The 25,319-nt window shown below is 42.7% G+C and overlaps 1 protein-coding gene and 2 long non-coding RNA genes across 5 annotated transcripts in view; 1 reads left to right on the top strand and 2 right to left on the bottom strand.

The window, feature by feature from the left end:
- Positions 1-25,319, bottom strand: part of plekhm2 (pleckstrin homology domain containing, family M (with RUN domain) member 2) — a 43,451-nt gene that overhangs the window by 3,699 nt on the left and 14,433 nt on the right. For both annotated transcript variants that reach the window (XM_063208967.1, XM_063208968.1), the window contains 9 exons: positions 24,012-24,102; positions 9,086-9,150; positions 8,826-8,914; positions 7,990-8,122; positions 7,160-7,347; positions 4,267-4,332; positions 3,691-3,850; positions 1,173-1,352; positions 268-384 (listed from right to left, as the gene is read on the bottom strand). In XM_063208967.1, coding sequence (XP_063065037.1) covers positions 268-384; positions 1,173-1,352; positions 3,691-3,850; positions 4,267-4,332; positions 7,160-7,347; positions 7,990-8,122; positions 8,826-8,914; positions 9,086-9,150; positions 24,012-24,102 — 1,089 coding nt within the window. The remainder of the gene's footprint in view (positions 1-267; positions 385-1,172; positions 1,353-3,690; positions 3,851-4,266; positions 4,333-7,159; positions 7,348-7,989; positions 8,123-8,825; positions 8,915-9,085; positions 9,151-24,011; positions 24,103-25,319) is intronic.
- LOC134456263 (uncharacterized) lies at positions 15,881-17,096 on the top strand. The gene is made up of 3 exons (XR_010036290.1): positions 15,881-15,952; positions 16,383-16,551; positions 17,000-17,096. It is a non-coding gene; the product is annotated as an uncharacterized LOC134456263 (long non-coding RNA).
- On the bottom strand, positions 16,637-20,400 carry LOC134456262 (uncharacterized). 2 transcript variants are annotated; one of them, XR_010036289.1, is made up of 6 exons: positions 20,251-20,400; positions 19,882-19,974; positions 19,383-19,470; positions 18,448-18,587; positions 17,947-18,080; positions 16,637-17,820 (listed from the first exon to the last, which is right to left on the bottom strand). It is a non-coding gene; the product is annotated as an uncharacterized LOC134456262 (long non-coding RNA). The 2 variants fall into 2 exon arrangements; XR_010036288.1 differs by lacking the exon at positions 20,251-20,400 and having other exon boundaries at positions 19,882-20,109.

Genomic DNA, 25,319 nt, shown 5'->3' with positions numbered 1-25,319 from the left:
GAGAGAGACTGTGCCTGCACTTTCATCACAGGATTCGTTTTGACAAAGCTGGTGTTTCCAAGCTGCTGCCAATAGGGGGAGTAACTGTAGAAATGTGATTTTGTGACTAATGTGGGTGCCTGTTTATACACTACATGTGACAAATATACATTGGACATAATATTACATTTCCTATTAAACTGACCTGTTAATTTCCTTGGAAATTTTGATCAGTTATAATTCCCAAATTTACCTTAATCTGAATGAATAAAAGGTATTTCCATTCACCTGAAAGACTTTCTTCCAGGCCTCATCCAGCGCTGCCAACAGGCGATCTCGCTCATCGCAGCCGCTGAAGTACAGCACCCAGGGAGGCAGGAACTGGTCCCGATCCACGGAGAACTCCTACAGTTTAAAGATTTTTTTTTGGGGTCATTTTGACTTTGCGATGGTACAGTGAAGACGGTGACAGGAAGCGAGTGGGGAGAGAGAGACGGGGAAGGGCCGGCAAAGGACCCAGGCCGGGAATCGAACCTGGGTCGGCCACATAGTAGGCGAGTGCCCACGGCAGGGCCTAACTCCAACAGTTTAACCCGTTAAGACACATCATTATAAATTTGCTGTTACTAGAATGGCAATGACCAAGTCATAGTGCATTACTAAAGAAGGCCCTGTGTTATGCCATGGTAGTCTTGTACTGTGGTAGTTAACTTTCCAATGACTATTACAGCATTCCGCTGGTGGAACGCCATGCATTATGGGGCTACGTACTGTAGCAGTGCAGAGTTAATTTATTAATCCCAAAGGAGATTAAGGGCAGAGAAGAGGAGACGGGTGGACCAAAGAACACTTTACTGTATAAGAAGGGTGTGTGTAGAATAACCGATCATTTATTCTCTGTATGTGGAGTTGTACCTGTAATGGGATTAATGTAACATTAATATAACTCCACCTGTGACCATTTTCCCCCCCCATCATGGAAAATTTCTCTTGATTGCACACAGATGTACAATGCCGCATTGTCCTTAACGCGTTGTCAATCGACTACTTCCACAGCATTGGCTCACCATCATGTGCAAAATGAGCTAACATTCAGTGGGAGCCAGACAGACAGTTGATGACACAGAAATGTTGCAGTAAAATATTCTTTCATTCTGTGAATGAAACCAAGAAGACACAGTGATCCGACTTACGATGACGCAGTACTCCTTCTCGTCCTCCAGACAGACAGCGGTGACATCACTCAGGTCGGCGGCGCCCAGTGAGCGGAAGAAGCTTGTCTGACAATCCTGGTGGCACGTCAGCAGCTTCCTATTGGTCAGCACCAGGCAGCACGGGATGCAGGGCGACGGCGCCACACCTTGAGGAATCACCTGATGAGACACACACAGAATGACGATAAATTAATTTAATATTTAATATGGATTTACGTGGCACTCTTATTCAGAGCAACTTGCTGTGCATAATTATGCAGAAATCTGTCTCTCATGACAAACTTGGGTTTATAATAAGTGCCTTGCTCCAAGCAGACAATAAGGTCACAGAAGAGGATGCAGAAGACTAGAGGTAATTTACTAATGCAACATATACTATTAATAACAACATATATCATTATATTATTATTAGCATATACTGTATTCCCCCTGCTTCCCAATACTACAGTGTTAAAACATATGACCATCCAATACAAACATCAACACCAACTGCTTAGACCAAAGACGATAAATAAACACATACATCCATACAGTAAACAACCCTGACAGTAAACACCCATACTCTAAGCCACAGCTCTGCATGTCCAACACTTTCAAAACAGAGTGTCTGGGTCACAAGACATGAAGGGGGCTTTTGTGTGGAATGCTAATGCCAGACTGTGTGTGGGGGTTTCTTCATGTGGCAGACACTGTACAATGGCCTGAGTAACACTGATGCTCTCTTTCCTCCAGCTGTGCTGTGTCGTGGTGGGATCAGACAGACCAACAACATACTGAAGGTCCCCAGCAGGCATCTGTCGGGGCACAACGCCTCAAGATGCGACTTTCAGTAGCATACTCGAGTATCAGTAGCGGTGCTTTGGTTAAAAAAGAAACAAAAACATGACTCCAGTAACTATCAACTCCCAGGGCTGCACTAGTAATCAGGCATACAGGGCATTTCCTTGAGGCTTGTTTTGTGTTTTTATTTATTACTTCTTATCTACATGCAGAGCTGATGAACCCTTCATCATTTCACTACATGTAAAATGTATGTCACAAATGAAAGCACTTAACTTGGTCTTTAATCCTCAGGGGCCAATGATGTTGGGCTTTTTGTATTTTCTTATAGACTGGCTTACTACATAGAGACAGAGTGGCGCTCAAAATGCCTGGGTCTTTTATTGTTCCCAGTCCAGTCCTGGCTACTCCCTGTTGCCCTTGTCCACAGTGACCTTCCATTTCAATTATACTATGGCAATCAAAGTTCGGTTCATCTCAGTTGAAATGGCACTGGCTCATCAATAATGCACACATGCAGAGCAGTCAATCATGGGACCAGAAAGTAAAACCCAGCCACAACGTCGACCCAACCAGCTTTGAAACAGCTAATCATAGCACTTAAAGGAGGTGGATGATCCACTCCTGATGCTTAATGTAATGTAAAGCACAACATATGTTAAGAAGTAATTATATGTCTGAAACCTTGAAACATATCAAATTTATGACTGCACTCCCTCACAGCGCAGATCTTTCAAGTCCTGCAGAGTGCTGACATTCAGAATGAGATGACACGAGATGAACTTCATTTGTCATTTCTTTACATGTATTAGACATACAAAGCAAAACACCACTACACCAATACACTGTATATTATTATGATTGTATACCAATAGTAGTAAATTAGGTACTAAGCCATATCTGTATTTATACAATAAATTGACAATAAAGCTGAATCTAATTCAGGTAGTCTACCATGTAGTATTTAGGCACTAGAAGTACGTTAATTGGGTGCTACCTTTGGAGACGGACTGGCATGCAAGCCGAATCTAATTCAGGTTGTCTATAATATGGTCAAAGAATCCTCCAGTAGAGCAAGATACCCCAAACCCCGCCTACTCAAAACAAAGGAGTGTCCTCAAGTTCAGTCTCCTGAGGGGGCATTGTCACCTCCTTCTTCTTCTCTTTCTGTGGTTTTTAGTGGTGGCTTGCATAAGATGTGTGCTACTGCCATCTATAGTGCTAAGGGAACTCCATTTATTCTTAACCTACAGTCTCCAAAGGTCTCCTAACTGAAGGTCTAAAGGGGCGTTCACCTGACGTCACATGGATCCAGGAAACATGCGGGTTTGATGGATCTTACTCTACTAGACGATTCTTTGATATGGTGTCTGTTCAGACCACTGACTTCTATACTATAATATAGAAATATAGTTATAGTATAGAAGTCAGTGGTTCAGACACAAGAAGCAGGTGAGAGATTTGTGCTGACCACTTTGGAGAAGGACTGGCAGAGCAGCTACATCCAATCAACCATGTCCTCACACGTGAGTATCCTTCATATTGCTCTACGGTGCTAAATAAAGTGCATTTTCTGCACTTGCTCCTCTATGGATTCCACTGCAAACCCCTTCCTGTATTCATGCAAAATAACATTACTATACAACAATGACTTTGACTCTTATCAAATACAATATGTTATAATAAAACAAAGAGTGAGTGGGTGGGTTGTACTGACCCCTTTGGAGACAGACTGGCAGAGCACCTGCATCCAGTCGGCCATGTCCTGCTCGTTATCGGCACTCAGCTCCAGCGGCGCCCGGTCCGTCAGGATCACCTGGAAAGCATTCGGACGCTCCGTGCTGTTGGACCGCCGGCACCCGCCGCAATGCTCCCCTCTATATGTCTAGCGAGAGAGAGAGAGAGAGAGAGAGAGAGAGAGAGAGAGAGAGAGAGAGAGAGAGAGAGAGAGAGAGAGAGAGAGAGAGAGAGAGAGAGAGAGAGAGAGATGTGCGAGTGGTATGTGTTTGGGTATTTGTATGTATGCATGCATGGGGTTGGAGGTGGTGGAGAAAACAACAACAGTGAAATAAATAAGATCATTAAGGCCTGAATGCGACACGACTACTCCTACTCCTACGGCATAAAGACTTGCATTGTTTACAGCCCCCTCTGAGTACTACAGCAGGAATCAATAAGCAGGGAAATGGGGGGTGAAAGCCGGCTTGCTTGATGTGTGAATAAATGCGTTGACAGATTCGGAAATTAGCCGTAAATATAAGGCGGTGTTTGCTGGCGAGCTAGATAATCTCACCCCATAGTGATGGAGAGCAGGGGGGTCACGTCAGTCCTCTCCGGGTACTGGTACAGGATGCCATTACTGCACAGAGAAAAAAACATCACATACAATATTTATCTCCAATACACAAGTGGAAATAAATACGACAAACAATATATTGTAATACACTGCCTTGGATCATATTTTTATTGAACATTGTATTATATACTATGACATACAGTATACTACTGTATACTTAATATGTTAGTTGTAGAGAGAGCAAACATCTACTGGAGTCAAAGCCCTTGTATTGTATGTGTGGGCATACTTGGACCATAAAACTGGATTACAATTCTGCTTTTGGACGCACAGTTTCCACAGGAAACACCAAACCACCTGAGGGCTTCAAAGTGTGGTAAAAAAAGAGCACTAAAACTCTGAATACATTTCTCACAACGTGCCACAGGCGAGACTTCCAATTCTTTAATCTGCAAGGCCAAGCGGTAAAACTATGGCCTGTGGAGTTCACCTGGTTTCTAAATCTAGTGTAATTAGTGTGCTGCCTGCACTCGCCAAGGCTGAAATCGGTTATAGACTGAATTTGCATGGCTCCAAAAGCCAAGGGCAGGAGCATTAACCTAAAATGATTCATCAGGCCAATGAGGCTTTTGTGCACTTCCAAAATACCACAGCACTGCACAACAAAATTCAGCAAGGGGTTTTGAAAGGGTGGCAAAATAAGGAACACAAACTCTTAAAAGATTGCTCACAACCTGCCAAATAAAAGGCTCACATTTGATAATCTGCATGGGCAGCGGTAAAACCTGTGCAGTTCATCTGGTAATTAGGGTGTATTGCCGCAGCATCAAAACACAAGGGCGGTAGCAAAAACCTAAAAAAGTGGTTCATCAGGCCAAAAAGGCTTTTGCTTATTGCAGAAATACTACATCACTGCACAACGAAACTCAAATTTTAATTCTGTTTAAAAAAAACAAAACACCACCAGGCCCTTTGGTGCCCGTGTGTGTACTGGAAACAGCATGGCTGAAAATGCACCCACAAAAATATCGAATCGGTTTGTTTTGGTAAATTGCTCTGACCGTAACATTTCTCTGTAATTTTGTAGGCAAACTCTGCAACCTCTGTAAAATCTCCTGCCCAGGGTATTTGGCTCAAGTCGTTTAGTTGACTTATTATTGTGGCCTTGTTGTTTTTGTGTTTCCCCCTGCCCAGTTGATCCCACAGAACGCCCACTAAGGTTCTGTCTCAAACCCTGCCTCTGCCAATCTAATACTGCAAAAGTATTCTTAGCATCAGCATATTTCCAGTCCAAAGTACATCTTAATTGCATTTTCTTGTTTCTTTTTTTCCTGGAAGGCATGGATCAATGCCAATCTCCATGCACAGCAGTATAGCACAGTATATCCACATTCATTTAAGGACCTAGATGTTGTGTGTGAGTCCTACACAAACAAGCCCCATACCCTTTACCATCCGCCTGCCCATCAAAACAAATAGCCCTGGCATCTTGACCAGAATGAAAGCAAATATGTTTCCAATTTAAAAAAAACCTTGCATGTATGACTTATCCGTGTACTCTAATCATTGTGCCACTTCAAGTTCAGCCATTTGCTAATTCTGTTCCTCTGGGTCCAATGAGGGTCCAACTCAATTCCTCCTCTGATGCACACAGCATTGCATTCTGGGTATCCTGCAGCCCTCTTTAGCATTATTTTGTATTTTGTATGCCCAGTTTTCTTGTCTTGTAATGGCTCGAAAATCCATCTTCAGCAACCCAGCACATTGCACATATCCCCACATACGTTGCTAATGTATGATGCTAATAATGTCTTTGTTTTTAAATCCCTCCCTTTACATAGAATTGTCAGCTAAACCTAAACGTAATCTAGATGTATATAAAAGTTTTTCCTCATTTCCTAATGACCGCCACTGTGCCAGGTCCTATCTTGGATCTTCACAGAAAGTCCAGAAAGCCACATTGCTCACTGACTACTGACTGGATTGCTGACACAAATCTCTTTCACCTTAAACAGGGTTCAGCTGACTGACACTGATTCACTAAGTTGAATTGACTGGGCAAGGATGTGACTGACTGTAAACAAAGGCATTCAGTGTTTACATCGTACAATCCATACAAGGCTTACATTGTAAAATCTGTACAAGGGGTAAGTCTATGATATTTCAAACCACCATAACACCGCTTACTTTTAAGTGTATATGTTTTTCTTATTGTAAAGATTTCCTCTGGGCTTACATACAACCAAGTACTGAATGGGGAACAAAATAATTCATTGTAAGGAGGGTTGAAAAACCTTCGGGGTTAAGTTGAAGTGGTACACTGACTGAATGTGACCTGAGTGAGCAGAGAAGGAACTGTATAGTTCATATCATCTTCTCAATACTACAGCAGCATTACCATTGCTGTTTGATACCAGTCCAAAAGTCCAAACATTGCCTCCATGGAGACACTTGTTTACAACTTCTTACTACAGTAAAAACACATTTACATCTTACTACAGTGAAACACACATCACCTCACCATATCAGTGACCAGCGGCAAGTATTTTTTTAAACTTATTATGTAATGCACTGCAGTTCTACCGAGAGCTGGCAGAATTGTATTGTGAGCCATTCTACCAAACATTATTTGACTAATGGTAAAGTGAGTCTGCGTCTAGTGTACAGTAAGTGCTCATTGAAAACCATTACACGTTTTAATCACCTGGGCATGGGAAGTGTCCCCCTCCCCCCCTTCCATATTGGGTGCCATTAGTATTTTAATACTAAGGGGGGCGTTGACATATTTATGATGAGGTCAAGGGGGCGTTGGCAGACTTATGATGAGGACAAGGGGGCCTTTGTTTAAAAAAAAAAAAAAGGGTTGAGAACCACTGGTGTCGTGTCTTACCTGAGTACCAGGTAGCAGCTCTTCCACAGCTCCTTGCCCAGGTATGTGGTGCCGGCACGGTACAGCAGGGGCCCTTCCTTCACACTGCTTGCCTCTGGAACGCCACAGGAGGGCTGCGAGCCCACGCCCATGTCCAAGGGGTCCTCCCAGTGCACCAGAGAGTACAGGCGGATATTCACGTCCTTCACCTGCACACCAAATAAAGGTCGATTGAAATGAACGTGCAGGATGTCATAACGCACTCAATTTTGCTACACAGGGGTACAAGAAGCATAAGTCATGTCTGAAGTGATAAGAGTCATGTATACTTTATTAACAAATCACATAAGATTAGCGTATGCTAGCCAGGTTATAACTTGTATACTGGCCTCTGTCTGGCAAACACCCCATAGACAGGAAGTTCTCAGAAGTGAAAAAAACAAGTATATTATGTCTTAAACAACTGTTTCCAATGGCACAGCATAGCATTGGGTTTTTTTCATTAATGCCAAACATTTTGGCAAGCCAAAGACACAGCCAAGAAAATGCAGGTTATCGACTTGAATGCTAAATTCTATGCAGCATAACAGACAGTGTGGGTGGTCCCAGCTTAGCATATCCACATATGTTCTTCACAATTCATACAAAATAACAAAGGTGGAGAAATATTGGCCATATTTTCAGGGCGTTGTCTGAAAAAGGTCAAACACATATTCCTTGCCAACATGCAGCACTTTTACGAGCGCACTGGGTCAAAACAAACAAAATAGACAGTCTACAGTGGGAGTGGGGAAGCAGAGCATAGCATAGCATAGGAGAGCATAGGAGAACCGGCATGGGTTTAGACAAACCTCGCAGTGGGTTTCCTGACACACGAACTTGGTGAGCGCCAGCTTCTCCATGGTGGCATCGGTCAGCACGGAGGGGTAGGGAGGCTCCCGGCACCCGGTAATCATGGCAGACCGCAGCTTGTTCAGAAACCAGCTGTGAACGTGAGGGAGAGAGGATGACTTACAACTCTGGGCAGTTGTTACTGATGCAATGATGAATTTGCACTTATTTTCTTTATTCATACGCAGTACCAGGGTGTCCACAGGTTTTACCACATCAAATTTCAGACATTTGTTTAGAACCCACAGTTACCCTGCATGTACAGGACAGGCAGACATAGTGTGTGTGTGTGTGTGTGTGTGTGTGTGTGTGTGTGTGTGTGTGTGTGTGTGTGTGTGTGTGTGTGTGTGTGTGTGTGTGTGTGTTGAGGGGGGGTTTGAATTTTCCAGTTGTCTTTAGGGACTGACAGGGAGACAATGACACAAGGAGAGATGCAAACAAAGAAAAGGAAAGAGAAAAATACGTTGAGGGGGCTAGAGGGAGAGAATGAGAGGTAGGGAGAGTAAAAGAACGCACTTCATTTAATGTGTCTGCACTTTCAAGCCAAGGGAGTGCTACAGTATGTACACACAGCTAACAGCAAACTAAAGCCAAAGTGAAACCTGCAGGGACCTCGTTATCAACACTGGTGGTGAGTCACTGTTTGGATGTATAAGATTGTGTGAAGAAAAAGCAGAGTATCTTAAGAAGGGGTGGCTCCGAATGGAACAGATAAGGCACGTTAAGAGCAAAGCTCTAAGATAACTAACAGGAAACCAGTGTGGAGCTGAAGGCAGTAAAAGACAGTAACACTTACACAGTCAAGGACGAGTCTGCTGTATCCAACAAGAACTGCCTTCGCCTGTTGGTGCACACCAGGTTCACTGTCTGCTGGTCCAAACCCACCTGAAAAAAATGTGAAAGTGAAACACAAATGGCCTTCCATCCATTAACGTGCATAGATAGGGCCATTCTCAGACTTTTATCCATTTTCATGGGCCAGCGGAGGAAACGTATTGATTTTCTGGGATGATTCACTCCATATATGCCCAACATCACCACAACAAAAAAACTCACAGAGACGTAGTCCAGCTCGTTGTAGGATACGGCCTCTTCAACCATGTAAGGCTTCTCTGCAGCCCCTGGGGACGAGAGGAGGAGCAGAACAGTGGAACGATAAGCAGGGAGTATGGGCTTTGTGTGTGTGTGAGACCAGGGTGCCTACAGATATTCCTTGGTTGAATTTACTACCTTTTACTACCTCCAATTTTTTTTGTACTACCATTACAACATCGATCTTAAACTGACTACTGAAATGAAATAGCTTTCCAAAGCCCATCAATAACACAAATTAATAATGTTTTTATAATTTAACAAGTTAATCATTGAGTGTATGTGTTAGTACAAGTTAATGCAGGTATGTTTGAAACATTTCTCAACAATTTGCCATTTATAATGGTTAAATAGTGCAGTGCACTTTTAACGGAAGAAGTCGCTCTTCTCAGTTCTCAGGAGAAAGAACCAGCAGTGCACCTTGAAGTGGATTCCTGTGGTCAATGTCCACCAGGGCTCTGCTAACTTTTTGCGCTGGTTGCACTGGTGCGTCTAAAAATTGTTTTCAGGTGCACCAGCACAAAATCTAGGTGCACCCAAATGCCCCCCAACACCTGTGTGTGTGTGTGTGTGTGTGTGTGTGTGTGTGTGTGTGTGTGTGTGTGTGTGTGTGTGTGTGTGTGTGTGTGTGTGTCTTTAGCAGAATCAAAGAAAATACTACACAGGATATCACAAAAATGGCAGTCATTATAGTTATGGCAAAGTTTGATTTTGATAGAACACAGAATCCATAACCAGCCTTGACTCCCAATAGCAGACCTTCTGTAACCCTTAAGCCTAAGGCACCTGCAAAAAACGCCTGCTGAACGCCTAAGCCAGGGATGTCAAACTGAAATTCAGAGGGAGCAAAATTAAAATAACTTAAAATTCATTATTTTTTAAAAGGGACTACAATTTCATATGGTACAATCATATGGTAGCTACATCAATAGATAGGTTGATTTTTGTTTGTTTAGGTGGATTTACCCTTCCCCATTCTGGATCGCCCCGAATAATGATTGTGGCATCTTAGTAAGCGCATCGAACAGAAGCGTGTCTCTCATCACACACTCTCTCTGTCTCGATGCATGAAGGATGCCTTGCCGACAGATAGTACGTCGCTATCAAAAACATCTGCGATCTCCCGGGAGACTTCGCGTGTCAACTCTTGACAGTGACTGAAACGGCCCATTCTTTGCGCTTGAACCTTCCGCGTGAATTCTATCAGTGGCCGCTGCTGTTTGCATTTCGTTTCCCCCCTTACCCTCTCGTCCGTTTCAAAACTCACTGATTTGGTTGAGCACCACCTCGCTAGTCGCCATCACATTATGAACTCGGGTAGTCGAACATTTTATTTTGAAAAGTCAGGCTGCCTATCAGCGCAAGGTGCAAGGGGTAGAAAGCCAGAGCAGCGGAGTTGAAGGAATGGCCGCAGTTCCAAAAACTTTTTTATTTTTTGATGGGCTAATACCTACTAGCACTACTGCAGAATGACTAATGGCCATTAAAATGGCGTTTAGCATTGTCAATTCATTTTGTTTTTGGCTGGATGCACCGGTGAAAAAAACATTCAGCCTCGCATTCTTTTACTCGACCGATTTGTTACATTTACCACCAATATTACCCACCATGTTACGCACCAATTTTTTATTTTATGAACAACAGCTAATCTCAAACAGACAGTCATCATGGAATTCATGAAATTACATTTAGCAGACCTTTCACTGTTTCACATCCAACCAGGGCCTCGTTTCCCAATAACGATGGTTCTTAGCCTTACGTGTGTCGTTAACCAGTGATCCTACGAATGTTCTTAGATTTCCTACGACTGTTTCCCAAAGACACTCGTACATGAACGCGCGTGCACAGCCTCTAAGATCATTCGTAGCGTCGCTCTTAAGGATCGCTGTCCACATATGTGGTGCTGAAGTGTCCTCGGAGTGAACTGCGCCGTCATCTGCTGCTAAACCATTTACAAAAAGTAAGACGTGTGTAAGTGTCAAAAGTAGAAATCTAGACGCCCCTAGCGACCGCAAATTGAATTTGCTCCCGGGGGCAGTCTAGCGGACCCCGGTCGTTTTGCGAGGCTGAAAGTTATCCGATGACAGGGCCAATCAAATCGCGAGGGGGGCCGGGCTACTTAGTAAACAGGAAACTTTCTAAGAAGAAGCATGGTGTCCGTCCGTGCTACGTACAGCACGAAAGTGCACTTAATTTAAAAAGCCTGGATGATAATACATTTCGTGTCTGACATGGATTGATGTAATAATACACCATGAACTTATCGGACACAAATAGATCACAACACAATACCATTTGATCATTCGATGTTTTAAACCAGCTCGGTAAGCTAAGTTGAGCATTTTACAGATAGTCACACGCTATCAGACCACTACTGTAGGTGTAGAATGAAATTGCTGCCCCAATTTCTAATAAGACTCATGCTATTAAAAACGAGACATTTGGGAGCTTTGAAAGTCTTTGAGTAGCTTACTAAATAGATGGGAATGGCATAGTCTACCAAGCTAGTGGCTAGCTAACCTGTCGTCAATAACACAGAGCTAGGTATCCAGTCTTAATATAACCATTTAACAAGCCCCAAATGGCTCAACATTTCGCTGGTTGATCAAGGAGGGCCATGTGGTTGAAAACGAGGCATTTTTGAACTGTATAAGTGAAAACACGATTTATTAGGACACTTGTTTGTGGCTGTGGTCATCACATGCATTCACTGCTACGACGGCTCGAATTTGCCGCTCCACCTACAAAGGGGCCCTCGCTGGCTAGCTAACCTGTCGCCGATAACACAGAGCTAGGTATCCAGCCTTGTATTATATGCCTGCCCCAAATTCTAATAAGATCCATGTCATTAAAAACGAGACATTTGGGAGCTTTGAAAGTCTGTGAGTCGCTTACTAAATAGATGGGAATGACACCTAGAGTCTACCGAGCTAGCGGCTAGCCAATCTGTCGTCAATTACACAGAGCTAATATCCAGCTGTGTATTAGTTATGGGTATACAGCTAGCTAGCTAACACCGAACATGCCATGTTGACAACAATCATAAATATAACCATTTAACAAGCCCCAAATTGCTCAACATTTCGCTGGATGGTCAAGAAGGGCCGTGTGGTTGAAAACGAGGCATTTTTGAACTATGTAAGTGAAAACACGATTTATTAGGAAACTTGTTTGTGCCTGTGGTGATCACACGCATTCACTGCTACGACGGCTTGGAGTTGCCGCTTCACAAGACAGCTGTGACGTTACACAGAAGTGTGTGGGGATTGGTTGTTTGCCATCCAATAGAGCTCTTCAGCGTTGACGTCAACTTGTATGCGGCGTTTGGACTACCGGTTCCATGGCGATTTTTTACATTGCAAAACGCCATAGAGATTCAGGTTTGGCAAAAATATAAGTTGCACGGCAACAACGAACATTAGCGTGTCCCCGCATCCCTTTCTCATTAGTGGAACGGATCGTATCATCATGTTGGTGTATTCACATGTTAAATCATGACGATTATAATTCAATATTGCTAACCCCTTTCTGATCATTAAAACTTCCGAACTACATACTTTCCTTTGGTTGCCATGGGTACAACCTTCCGCACGTACATGCCGTTAGATACAGGCGCCGCTTCTGTAGTCGCCAAAAGCTTCCGGGTTTAGCATATGGACGCAACATCGTATTTATGTCGAAGTTTGACACAAAATGATCAACCATGTCATACCTACAGCCTATTTTTAACACCCTCGACAGTTTGCGGGGGTTCGCTAAGCGTGTGCTTGCACTCGGAGCTTATTTGAAATTTACCCCTATTCATTCCCAATGGAGGCCGGAAGCCGATAGGAACCAGGACGTCCTTAAATGCTAACATGAAAGACTACAATCTACTACATGCTTCCGCTTCCGCTGAAGAACTCTATTGCGTGGCGTTGAGTGCTGAAGCAACCGTTTATCCCGCCCACACTGCCGCCCAGCCCTCCTAGACCCTGGTACAGCTTTTTGCTGTACGGGTCTGGCTCGCCAGGCTAACTATTGACAGGAGGTTAATGAAATAAAATGCACACAAACAATGAAATCATGCAAAACTCCCAACTGACTGTAATAACCATGAGCTACGCCGTTAAGACCCAGATAAAGCGCGTGCAGTTGGCTACTGCAGCTTAATATTTAAGAAGACAAGTAGGCCTAGTTGGAGTTCCAAATTGGGATGCGCAAAGTTACAACCTCAAGGCGTTCAAGCCTTGACAACTGTCGGGAGCACGTCAGCATGCTGTTATGAAAAACAATGTCCATCAAAATTGACACATCCCCTCGCTGCCTTCTTGTTATTGCTTAGCATACTAGAGTCGGAATAGGGAGAGCAGAGCTTGGCACATGTGGTGAGCGGTGCGCAAAGAACCGCACGCTCAAGGCTTTCACAACTGCGAGGACATTTTTGCACTGCAGTCTGCTGTTATTAAAACAAAAAATCTACACGAATCCCCGTCGCTGCCTTTTTTTGTCATAGCTTACCCTTCGCCTATATCATGTATTTTCTGCGCCGCCTTCCCTTTCTTAGACTACTTGAAAATGAAAGAGGGTGCAACAATTCGCTGACCATTTTTCTTTAAAAAAAAAATAGGCTATAAAATAAATAAAGTTTTGAAAGTGGCCTTCCGACATCAACACTCTTGTCTCTGGTTGCGGAAGCCTGTTCATGAAGCACCCACACAAATTTTGATTGATCAGTTTAATTATGCCCAGGTTTATCAAACACAGTCGAACTATTTTACTACCTGTAAAATATTTCCAAACACATTGCTTTTGTTTTATAGGCCTACACATCCACAATTAATGTTACCTTTATATTTTCGTTGCAGTGTCAACTGTGCTGCCATGATATTTACACTCCCGTCTTAAAACATCAACTTGAAGCGCAAGTTTCCTCTTTTCCTATGGGTGTCTCCACTGTGCCATGCTGCTCGCGTCTTAACCCCTTAATGCGCGCCGTACCTCCTGAGGTACGCTGTAATAGTCATTGAAATGTAACTACTATAGCACTACAATAGTATGACACAACACAGGCCCTTTAGTAATGCACCACGATTTGGTCATTACCATACTGGTAACAACAAATGTATAAAGCCGCGTCTTAAGGGGTTAAAACAGCAATCTTATGCGCAGGTTTCTTCTTTTCCCTTCATATCCTGTGGGTGTCTCCACTGTGCCATGCCGCTACGATCAATCTTAGCGCGTTAAGACTACTCTAGACCACTCGTGGATTGCTCTTAGAGTTACGTGTCAACCTGCGATGGTTCTTTGCTAAGTTGGCTTTGGGAAACGCTCCGTGAGCTCTACGATGGTGTTACGTGTGAACTTAAGTAGCACGTAGCGTTAAGTAGTACTTAAGGCCAGAGCCGGTTCTGACCTCCATGGGGCCCTAGGCAAAAATATGCCAAGAGGCCCTCATAAAGCGTGCAACCCCCCGCACCTACCCCCCCGCCCCCACCCCCACCGCAAAACGCGAACCACAGACACAAAATTTGACTCAAATCAAGCTTAATTAAAAAGCTCTTGAGACAAAAACATCAATAATGTCATAACAGATTGTGAACATGTAGACAACGGTGGCTGTACTGAACATGCGACTACCTCATCAGCTGCAGGTGTACCTGGCTCATCTGTGTAGGCCTACTACCTGAACATTGTGCTGGCCCTCCACTGGCTGACTGACTGGAGTCTGAGCTGGTCAGAAACTTAAGCATAGCGCCTGTAAAATATAACTAAGGCTTCAATTAATTTAGCTCCATCAAATTGTTTGAATTTAAAATTACCATATTTTATAGCCTGCCCCCTAGTAGCTTGCCTTTAGTAATCTGGTCTAAAACGTTTTTTTAAAAAAATGAATAGGCCTATGATAAGAAACTCATATGTAAAATAAATTATTTAGCTATATACCATGTGTTTTTATCAGTGGTGGACAGTAACGAAGTAAATGTAATTCGTTACTGTACTTAAGTAACATTTTCATACTTTCATACTTTACTCAAGTATTTTTATTTGGTAAGACTTTATACTTTTACTTCACTACATTTCAAAGCGAAATTTAGTACTTTCACTTCGTTACATTTACAGAAACACTCGTTCCTTACTCGTTCCTTTTTTTAATTTAAGGTGATACACGGCAGGTGAATTAGCCTAATTCATTTTTTATGCCCTGGTCAAGTGAAATCTGAGATTTCACGTTTGTGTGAAGAAAGTGAAACTGAACCCGATTGGCAAACTCAGAGATTCGCCATTGTGATTGGTTGTAATGTGTCACGTGACGACAAGCTCTACTGTACAGAATTAGTGTTAGAAGAAAAGCGAGCAGAGCTAGACCACTGATGTGTCCACTGTTGTGACTTGCGAGACGAATTGAAATAAGAAGAAACGGTACTTTCTAGAAACATGCGGAAAGCACAGCAAAACAATAAAGCAGACGACAATAACGTTATAGTGTATTAATCTGCACGTCGTATTCGTTTTGTGAGGGGGGAGAGGTTTAGCTCGCAGGCTGCACTCGCCTGACGACGAAATTTGTCAGATAGGCTTCGCGTTTGAACTGAATAATCATCATACTTAAAGGTAGGGTTGGAGATCTTTGAAAAACGGTTCCTGTGAGCTATATTTTTGAAAATACACAGCCCGCCTCTCCCTTCAGCCCTCCCCTCAAAGCCACGCCTTCAAAACACATGAACGCGCATGCAGTCTGTCAAGTGTTCGGATTATCCCGGGAACCCACGAGGCTGGGGGGCGGGCTAGAAGCCACGACAAAGCGACTAGCCAAGCTAACTTCCAGCCATGGCACTGTCTCCGGCTACGGTAAGAATGTTCAACATCACAATAAACGCACAGGCCGTCATGGTTGCCATTTCAAGAAATATTGATGACAGTAGATGTATACTAGATTAGTTATTGAACTTGACTTGATACGTGTTACTTAGATATCTCATTCTAACTTCCTAACACTGATGACAGATGCTATACTGTCATCCCTAGACAGTAGTTCTAGCCAGTAGCTACAGTACTGACACATGGATTTATTTTGACAGATGTGTACCGCAGTATACATTTTACTATTGTATTTATATATACCCGACACCACAATCCGTAGTGTTTTAGGCTATGACTTCAGATTTCACTTGGGTTGTCGCACGCGCAGACACAGGGACAGAGGGAGTAAAGAAAAACAACCGAACTGATCAACGCTAAATGAAATTGTTTTGGCTGACGATATTTTCATATGCTTTAGACCTTCCACGACCACGAGAGCTCCAGCTCTGACTTTCCTGGCCCATCACAATCATAACGACCTAACAGCCCAGTAGGACCGATGGCCAAAGATGGAGGAGGAGGAAGATAGACGCAGCAGAGGTCGGTTTGATTAGGGAGACTCCAACAGAATTGACGCCCTGCTAACTGTAAGGATGTACATTCATCCCTCAATAACATTGTCCTGCTGTATTCCTCCAGATGTGTAAGTATTGTAATGGATGTTATCACAACGGATGTACTCTATATCGCAACACGAGTAGGCTACACGAGTACACCTGTTGTGATAACCATTACAATATTTCTACTCCTATGAGTAGTAGTGTGATATTACATGGTTGTAGGTACACAACACCAGTGGTAGTTCAAGTACATCCATAAAAGCCCATCTACTTCATACATCTGTGTAACCCCTGGCACAACACCAGTTTGTAAGAAATTGACTGAAAACGTTGTATGCATATAATTGGCACATCTTTATTTATATACACAATAATGATTGCTTATGTCCATATTGGTCTTATTGTCAATAGAGTTATTTAGTCCCCATCATCAAATAGAAAATGCACTACATAAAATGTATTTATTGCTTTGCAGGCCTTGATTCAATCATTGAATTTGAAGCAATCCCATCGGTTACTGCAGCGTGCCCTGACCCGTGACCCCAGTTTGATGTTCGACCTGGCACATGACATCTGGTCCTCAGTCACACTCACAGCCCAGTAGCACAACCAACCTGGCGCCTCTGCGCAATCTGTAAGGAGATGCCCATGAACATTGAAAGGAAATGCTGTGGTGTTCTCAGTTTTGATAAGACTTTGGGCTGATGTAGGACCAGGTGAGAGAAACGGTCTCTTCAGGCATGCAGCCTGCAGACAGTATGGGGCACTTGAACAGGGCTGACCTTGTAATACACAGTACAATACCCAGGATTAGCCAGGGTTACCCTGCTCCACTAGAGCAATATAAAAGGTTTATACAGAGTACGGTATAAAACACACAAACCGGCAGTGTGCAGACTTATTATTTTTCATTATCTGTAGGAGCATTCATCTGTACATCTCACCTTTTTGGTTTGGAACCACGTTTGTCTTGTTACCATTGTTTTTTTCATACATAGAAAATAAATGCAACCTGTCAAATGTTCTTCTGATTGTGGTCTTGTGGAATATATAAATTATGTAACCATGCATTTTCAGTCAGAGAATGAATAAAAAAAAAAGCCACACAGTCAAATTGTGTCCACCAATATTTACTGTCATTGAAATGTATGGACAATTTAAACAATGTATTACACATGACACTAGATACATTACTTTATACTATATTTACAGTTGTCATTACCACACAAAAACTCTGGGAAGGTGGGTAAGTGCAGCAACTGTGAAGGGCCTGGTTTGAGGTTGGAGGCGTCTGTGCTGTAAAAAGATAAACAGAATTAGAAATCACATATCTGACAGTAGCTCCAGTGACATTTTTAAATGTAAGTAACCTGGGTTGTTTGGGGCATGGACACCAAAAATAACTCCTTTATCTGGGCTCACCTGGTTGTGAGTGTCTGCGGTCAGCCATCCCTCTTAGGGTAGAAAGTCTTCTGCGCAGGACGGTGCCCTGAAGGTTGACGTTCACAGTATGCAGCCTTCATGTCCTGGAACTTTTTTTGTGCAATTTTCCATATCTGTAACAAGCAATGTGTTAGACTATATTAGGGCTTCATTACATCAAATTACACAGCAGGGTTTTACAGGGCGTTTGGCTACAGTCCCAGGACCTAAGTGGACTTGTGTGCCTTGCTCAAGTGCACTTCAGCTGTGGATGGAGGTGTAAGTAGGGAGAGGTAAGGATGGGATTTCAACCTGCTTCTCTCTGATCTTAGGACCACCTCTCACCATCAGGTGATGGCTGGCTGCTACCTCAAATTTCATTCATGGCCCTAGTCATGTTCTGTAATCAGCATTGTTTTGACCTTACACAAATAAATGTAAATGCATTCTGCACCATGGGGGGCTGTGAAGACCTTTGAGAATATTTGCAGAACTACATACTGAATTGAGCCATCCGCCTTTCTCTTGGTTGGTGTGTTGAGATGGTGACTGCAGTCCAGGCTTCTTGGATTGGAGGAGAAAAGCTGTGGCTTTTACTGGCATAAGTATGTGGTTGTGGAAGGACCCTGTCGGCTGTTGACCTGAGGGAAAAAAGAGCACAAATTGCATATTAGCACAGAGCCCATGCTTAGACCATAGACAGATAAATCATCTGGCACAATCTGCATGCAACCAACAGAACCTAGAAAGAGAAAGATTAGCAGCAATACACAAAGGGGACAACATGCAAAGTGTTCTGATAAGGTGCATGGAGGTAGTCTGTGTTGATTCCAGCAACCTCAAAGACTGAAAAGTGTCCCAGTGTGTTGAATTGAAAACTTGGCGCGTGCGCGCGCACACATAGGAATATCATAATTTAGTGCAGTGTTTCTCAACAGGGGTGCCGGGGCACCCTGGGGTGCCGTAGGGCCCCCTCAGGGGTGCCGCGGAAACGTGGCTGATAAATAAATTATATAACATAAAACATATTTGTCAAAATTGATAAGTTAATGTTAGTCAGTGGAATCTTTGATCTGCCATTTACGCACAATAAAGTAAATATTGGTCACCCCAGCTGCAACTTTGAACGTAGGTCGTGCTACTAGGTTGTGTGTCTCCTAATGTGTTACATTCTAAGCTTGTGTGGTATCGGATGTGATGCTATATGGCTACTTGGTTTGGGGTGCCTTGAAATTTTCCATGAATTGAAAGGGTGCCTCGCCTAAAAAAAGATTGAGAAACACTGATTTAGTGTATCAATTACAACTACAGGATCTGTTCGCTTTTGTCAGATAGAACCATTGTTTTTCAAAGGCAGATCATTCCAAAAAGGATAGTAGGCCTAGTATCTGCAACTGGACGAAATTAACACCCACAAACATGAATAAATAAACTACCAGTGTGCGGTGATTCATTCTTCATTTACTTGGCAGCCTTGATATGTTGTGAAACAGGAGCAAGGAGCAGCTATGGAAAACACCACACCTTGGAATGGACAAAGCAGAACAATTCAATATAACCAGGGTAAAACAAATAATGTACCGGCATCTCCATTTGATCATTCAGTGTAGCCATCACAATAAAGATCTGCCGTGTAGCCGTCATGGTCATTAGGTGGTATTTATCAAATGCAAAACTACCGTCTTCTCAAAAACGACATCAGCGAGTTAACAACATTACACCCACAATCATGTAAACATTTGAAAACCCAAGGCAATCTATTTTGCAATGCTGGAGCGGCGAACAGGTTGTGCTGTGCTTGCTACTATTACCAGAGTCATACAACAGAGACGTACCAAAGCAAAACATGCAAACGATATATTTTTGTAAACCACTAGAAAGACATGGGCTTTGCTGGTCAAAGTAATGTGTGCGTAAACATGGTAGGTTACTTACTACGGGGTGGATCCGTATTTAGCAACTGAACGCGGATGGAGAAGGGGTGCTTCCGTCCTCCTCCCAGCTGGTTTGTCTGGCTCGTTCGCACAACTAGCAGCAAAACACACAAGAGTAACCGTCTGAGTTACACATAGCAATTCTGAAAACGTGTTCATGTGCACAGAATAAATGCCACAGGGGGGAAAACACAAAAAAATAAAGCGATTGAGGTAGCAGCTATGTTAAGCAAGGTAGCAGCAGCTAGATATGTTGGAGCTTGTTGAGCTAATCCTCTGACCCCTCTCAATGGATACTTGCTTAAAAAAAGACACCACTGTGTCCTAAACCAATTCACAAAATATTATACAGACAAATATATTATCTCACCTCTCGATTAGAAATATGGTCACCAAAGCGTATTTGAAGCCGCTGCCGTAGCCGACATCTGTGTCCAAGAGTGTCAGGTCCCATTTCAAATTTTCAGCCCGTGTTGGAGTCTGGTCTTGCGAGTCCGATGATAATCCAAGGGAGTATGTTATCCTGAGTGTTCCAAAAGCCAAAGTTCTTCCTGTAGCTCTGCAAAAGCCACCAAAGTTTCCAAGTAGCTCAGCCTGCTGCTAACTCTCGTTACCTTGCTACTAGCCGAGTGATGAATAATGAGCCTTGTCGCGTGTGCATGAATGTTGGGGGCGGGGTCGGTCAAGTTCACGAGTCGGTGAACGCGCAGGGAGGAGGGGTGAGTGCTGGCGGTTGATGGACGTGTCAGAAACCAATAGAAGTGATGATGAGTATTACTTCTATTGGTTGCCGTTTTCTTCTGACTACGCCCTCTACACTGGACCAAAAGATTTCGTTTTTTTCCCAAACACTCTATTTCAATGGGTGCTATGGCGTCATGAGGAGTTTTTCAGATGATATGGTAAAATATGTGCCAGAAAAACATCTCCTATCCCACCTTTAATGTAGGCCCTACTGCTTATCTGACTTACTGTGTGTTATGGCTTACAATAGAGTCACATAATTGCCGTTTTTGTAGCGTGTTGGTTTCTTGAGTCAAGTACACAGGATGCCTAAACATGCTGCTTATTCCAAACCATCCAGCCGCACAACTCCGTGATAGCATTCGTTTCCCTCAATAGCCTACATTGCAGTATTTTCTGAAGTAGTTGGGATATCAATTACTTGTCTAATAGACTCCCCTGTCACCAAAAAAATGATTTGCTTCAACTTCATGGAAAATAGGCTTGTGTAAAGGGTTTGTATCTTTACATGAGGATTGCCATGCCCACCATATGCTGCAAAGTGAGGCTACATGCAACATGTAGGCCTATCCTTGCAACATGTATCCTTTCCCTTAAGTCAGATCAGTAGGCTACAGTGGATATGAAGAGCACTGGCAATACCACCAAAAAGAGGTTGTAAAAAAACAACAGTAACAAAGTAAAAAAAGAGAAAAAAAGTGGACTTTGGCTAAATATTGGCCCAGTGATGTGCACAGGCACAAAAGGCTTTTTCATGATCAGACAGATAAGTGTTCCAATTAAGTTGTATCAAGTAGGCTATTGCAAATCATTGGCATCTAGCAAATAGAGACCATTACAAGTATATGAAGATGTTCCTATCTTTAAAGGTAGCTTAGAATCGCAAGAAGTCTGTTTGTCCATACATAGGCCTAAGCCAACCTTAACATAACCAAACACTACATAATAATAATAATAATAATAAGAAGAAGAGGTCTACCAAAACCATAATTATAACAAAAAATAAACATAAAGTACTTTATTGGCTACTACTCTAACTCCTTGCTGTCACAAATAAGTAGGCCTATACTGGACTGTAGGCCTACGGCTGGGGGATATCATAGTAGTTGTTTCTCTAAGGTGAAAATGAACTTCTGATGCTATAACATCCATGGACTTACTCCACAGTGTTTCTGAGGCCTGTTATGGCCTAGTTCTAACATGTTGGTATAGCCTATGCAAATCAGAGGATATTTAATTAGATATGACCAAACTAGGCCTACAACACTTACTGTAAATATTAATATTGCACCAGAGGCTTCATTTTTAAGTTTTTACTTTTTACTTTTAGTACTTAAGTATTTTTGACGGCAGATACTTTTGTACTTCTACTCAAGTAAAAAAGTGAGGTGAATACTTTCACTTTTACTTGAGTAGTTTTCAATGCAAGGTAACTGTACTTTTACTCAAGTACATAACTGGTGTACTTCGTCCACCACTGGTTATTATGAATGTTATCACACATTATTGTGAATAATGTTGTGTTCACTATTTATTGGGATTCACCTTCGTCACAAGTTTCAGTCATTCGCCAAAGGTCTATCCAAGCAAGCCGCGCCCCCTTGCTAGTTATCACCCCCCCACACACACACACACACACAGTCACGCACGGCACTCCTTCTCCCTCTCCCTCTCCCTCACTCCCTCCTCCTCCATTGCTTAGACTGCACGGACGTCTTATCAAAAATCTTAAGCGCCTGTCATAACCAAAATCAATGTCTGTGTATGTTGATATTTGTTTCTAAACAATCGAGAGGCAGCCACGCATACAACAGCGCGCGCTCAAACTCACACACACACCACACACACACAGAAAGGGCACCGCTTCTCTCACACTCCTTCTTTCGTTGCTTTTCGACTGCACTGACGTTTCATGGGCTAAACGAACGGCTCGTCAGATTATGATTCAACTAGTACACCTTTCGAAACAACAGTAAAACGTTGACAACACCACCCTTTCCTCTCACATTCTCTCTAGCCTAGGCTACCTGTGTTGATTCAGTTGAACTAATTGCAAAGGCTAAACGAAACGCTACTCAGCTTGTGGTTCTCAACAACCTCTACCTTTTAAAACAACTAAAACGTGAATGCCCATTTTTACAACATGTGACTGTATCGAAGACCTGGGCACTTTTTAACACGGCATTGTTGTGCAATACAAAGGCCCATTGACACTTCTGCTCCATACGAAATTAGCCACAGAAGAAGGATCACAATGAGTGGAAGCATACGTTGTCTAGGCTACTTGAGGGAGTTACGTTGCCTACATTGATGGTTGCCTACCCTACCCTACTATACCCCGAGTTATGTTGCCCACCTGACTGCTGTTCTCGTCGCTCATTGTCATGAATTTTCTTTTTCTTTTTGTCGTTTCCGCAGGGAAAATGTCGTTTCATGTTGGACGTTTCATGTTTTGTGTGACGGAATCAATAATAAACAATGAAATCAGTTTTTTGTTTTTTTGTTTTTGTTTTTTAACACGTAACGGGTCGCGCGAGGCCTTACGCTGAGAGCGTAGTGAGCGTATTGGGCGCGCCGGCTCTGCTTAAGGCCCTTTCGGAAACGAGGCCCAGGTTAGACGCGTCTTGCAGAACGTAGGCTACAAAATGCAGCTTCTGTGGCGCTGCTGATGTCTGACGCCTGTCAGGCAGCTGCTAGTTAACAACTACCATTAGTATTAGCACAAAGCTAAATCAGTTCACCCAGGGTCCGTCCTTGCCGCTGCATACAAATCAATTTGCCGAGATTTGAGATCACGGGCTACAGGTTAATTAAACAAATTAGAAAACAAATAAGACCATGTTGTAGGGAGTCAGGGAAAATTACTACCAGTTGAGATGTGGCTTACTACCTTTTACTACCTTTTACTGGTCATTATTTTGGACTTTTTCATTTACTACCTTTTACTACTTTTTACTACCCCGCGGGCACCCAGAGACAGAGAGAGAGAGAGAGAGAGAGAGAGAGAGAGAGAAAGAGAGAGAGAGAGAGAGAGAGAGAGAGAGAGAGAGAGAGAGAAAAAGAGAGAGGGGGGGGGGGAGTGAGATGGAGGTAGGGAGATTGGAAAAGAGAGGGTACACAAGACAGCCAGCAAAACAAAACAAAAGACAAAGAAGCCAAGTCATTCAAAATCTCATGCCGTTTGTGTGACTTAAAAAAAACGCATGGTCAGCCCAATGACAACAACATTCCCAAACAAAACACAATAACGTGATCTCAATCATGTGTGGGAAGGGGAAAAGCAACTTGCAGTAAGTTTGTGCATGTGTATATGCATACATGTGTGTGTATGTGCATGTGCGTTTGAGCATATCCTTCAGATCAGACCTGTTGAGGATGGAAAGTTACCTTTGCGCAGCAGATAGATGTAGCAGTCTGTGAGGAGCAGGTAGAGCGGCTGCAGGTCTCCCTCCATGTGGCCTGTGCTCATCCGCACCATCTGCACAACACACACACACACACACGAACGCACACATACGCACAGAGTAAGGTAAGGTAAGTAATGATCAGTTGACACACCACATCGCTGCCTTGTAAAGAGAGAATATACTGTATATTATTATTATATAATATATATTATGCACATATAAAACAAGAACAGCCAATTATTTTTTGTTTTTTGTTTTTAAAGGTACACTGTGCAAGATTTTTTGTTGTTTATTTCCAGAATTCATGCTACCCATTCACTAATGTTACCTTTTTCATGAATACTTACCACCACAATCAAATTCTAAGTATTCATTATGACTGGAAAAATTGCACTTTTCATACATTAAAAGGGGGATCTTCTCCATGGTCTGCCAATTTGAATTTCCAGAAATAGCCATGTTTAGCTGCAAAAATGACTGTACTTGGGACATACTAGAAAATAATAGTTTATTACTTAGTAAACATGAACACATCAAATTTGGCAATAAGCAGCCCAGTTTCAATGAGCAGCATAGTTGCAGTACCTTTTTTGACCATTTCCTGCACAGTGTACCTTTGAAGCTAATAAACTGATACATACAGTGCCCTCCATAATTATTGGCACCCCTGGTTGAGATGTGTTAAAAGCCTTAAAATAAATTCAGTGTTTATTGCAGAAGAATACTGTCACACTGAAAATTGTAGGAAAATGTAGCCTTCAACTCAAATGAATTGTAAGAAAATAAAAAAATCCCTGACTGAAAAATAATTATTTTTCATTAAATCACCTGTTCCACAATTATTGGCACCCTTAACAATTCCCAGGAAATAAATATAATTGAAGCATTTCTGTCATTTCTACAGTAGTTTACAAAGTTTACCAGAGTATGTAGGAACATTTAATTAGTAATTCATCACTTCCTGTTTCCCTGGGGTATAAATATGACGTGACACCGAGGACATTTCTCTTATCCACTCTTAAACATGGGAAAGACAAAGGAACACAGCATACAAGTGAGGCAGATGTGCGTCAACCTTCACAGGTCAGGCAGAGGCTACAAGAAGATTGCCACTCAACTGCAGCTGCCCATATCCACTGTGAGATGAATAATTATGAAGTTCAAAACACTGGAACAGTGGTAAACAAGCCTAGACGAGGACCCAAGTTTCTTTTGCCACCACGCACAGTGAGGAGGATGGTAAGAGAAATCAAAAGATCTCCAAAACTCACTGTTACAGAATTACAAC

Source organism: Engraulis encrasicolus, chromosome 10 (assembly GCF_034702125.1).
Source record: "Engraulis encrasicolus isolate BLACKSEA-1 chromosome 10, IST_EnEncr_1.0, whole genome shotgun sequence".
In the NCBI taxonomy this organism is placed as follows: Eukaryota; Metazoa; Chordata; class Actinopteri; order Clupeiformes; family Engraulidae; genus Engraulis; species Engraulis encrasicolus.
This window is presented reverse-complemented; position numbering and strand designations above follow the sequence as displayed.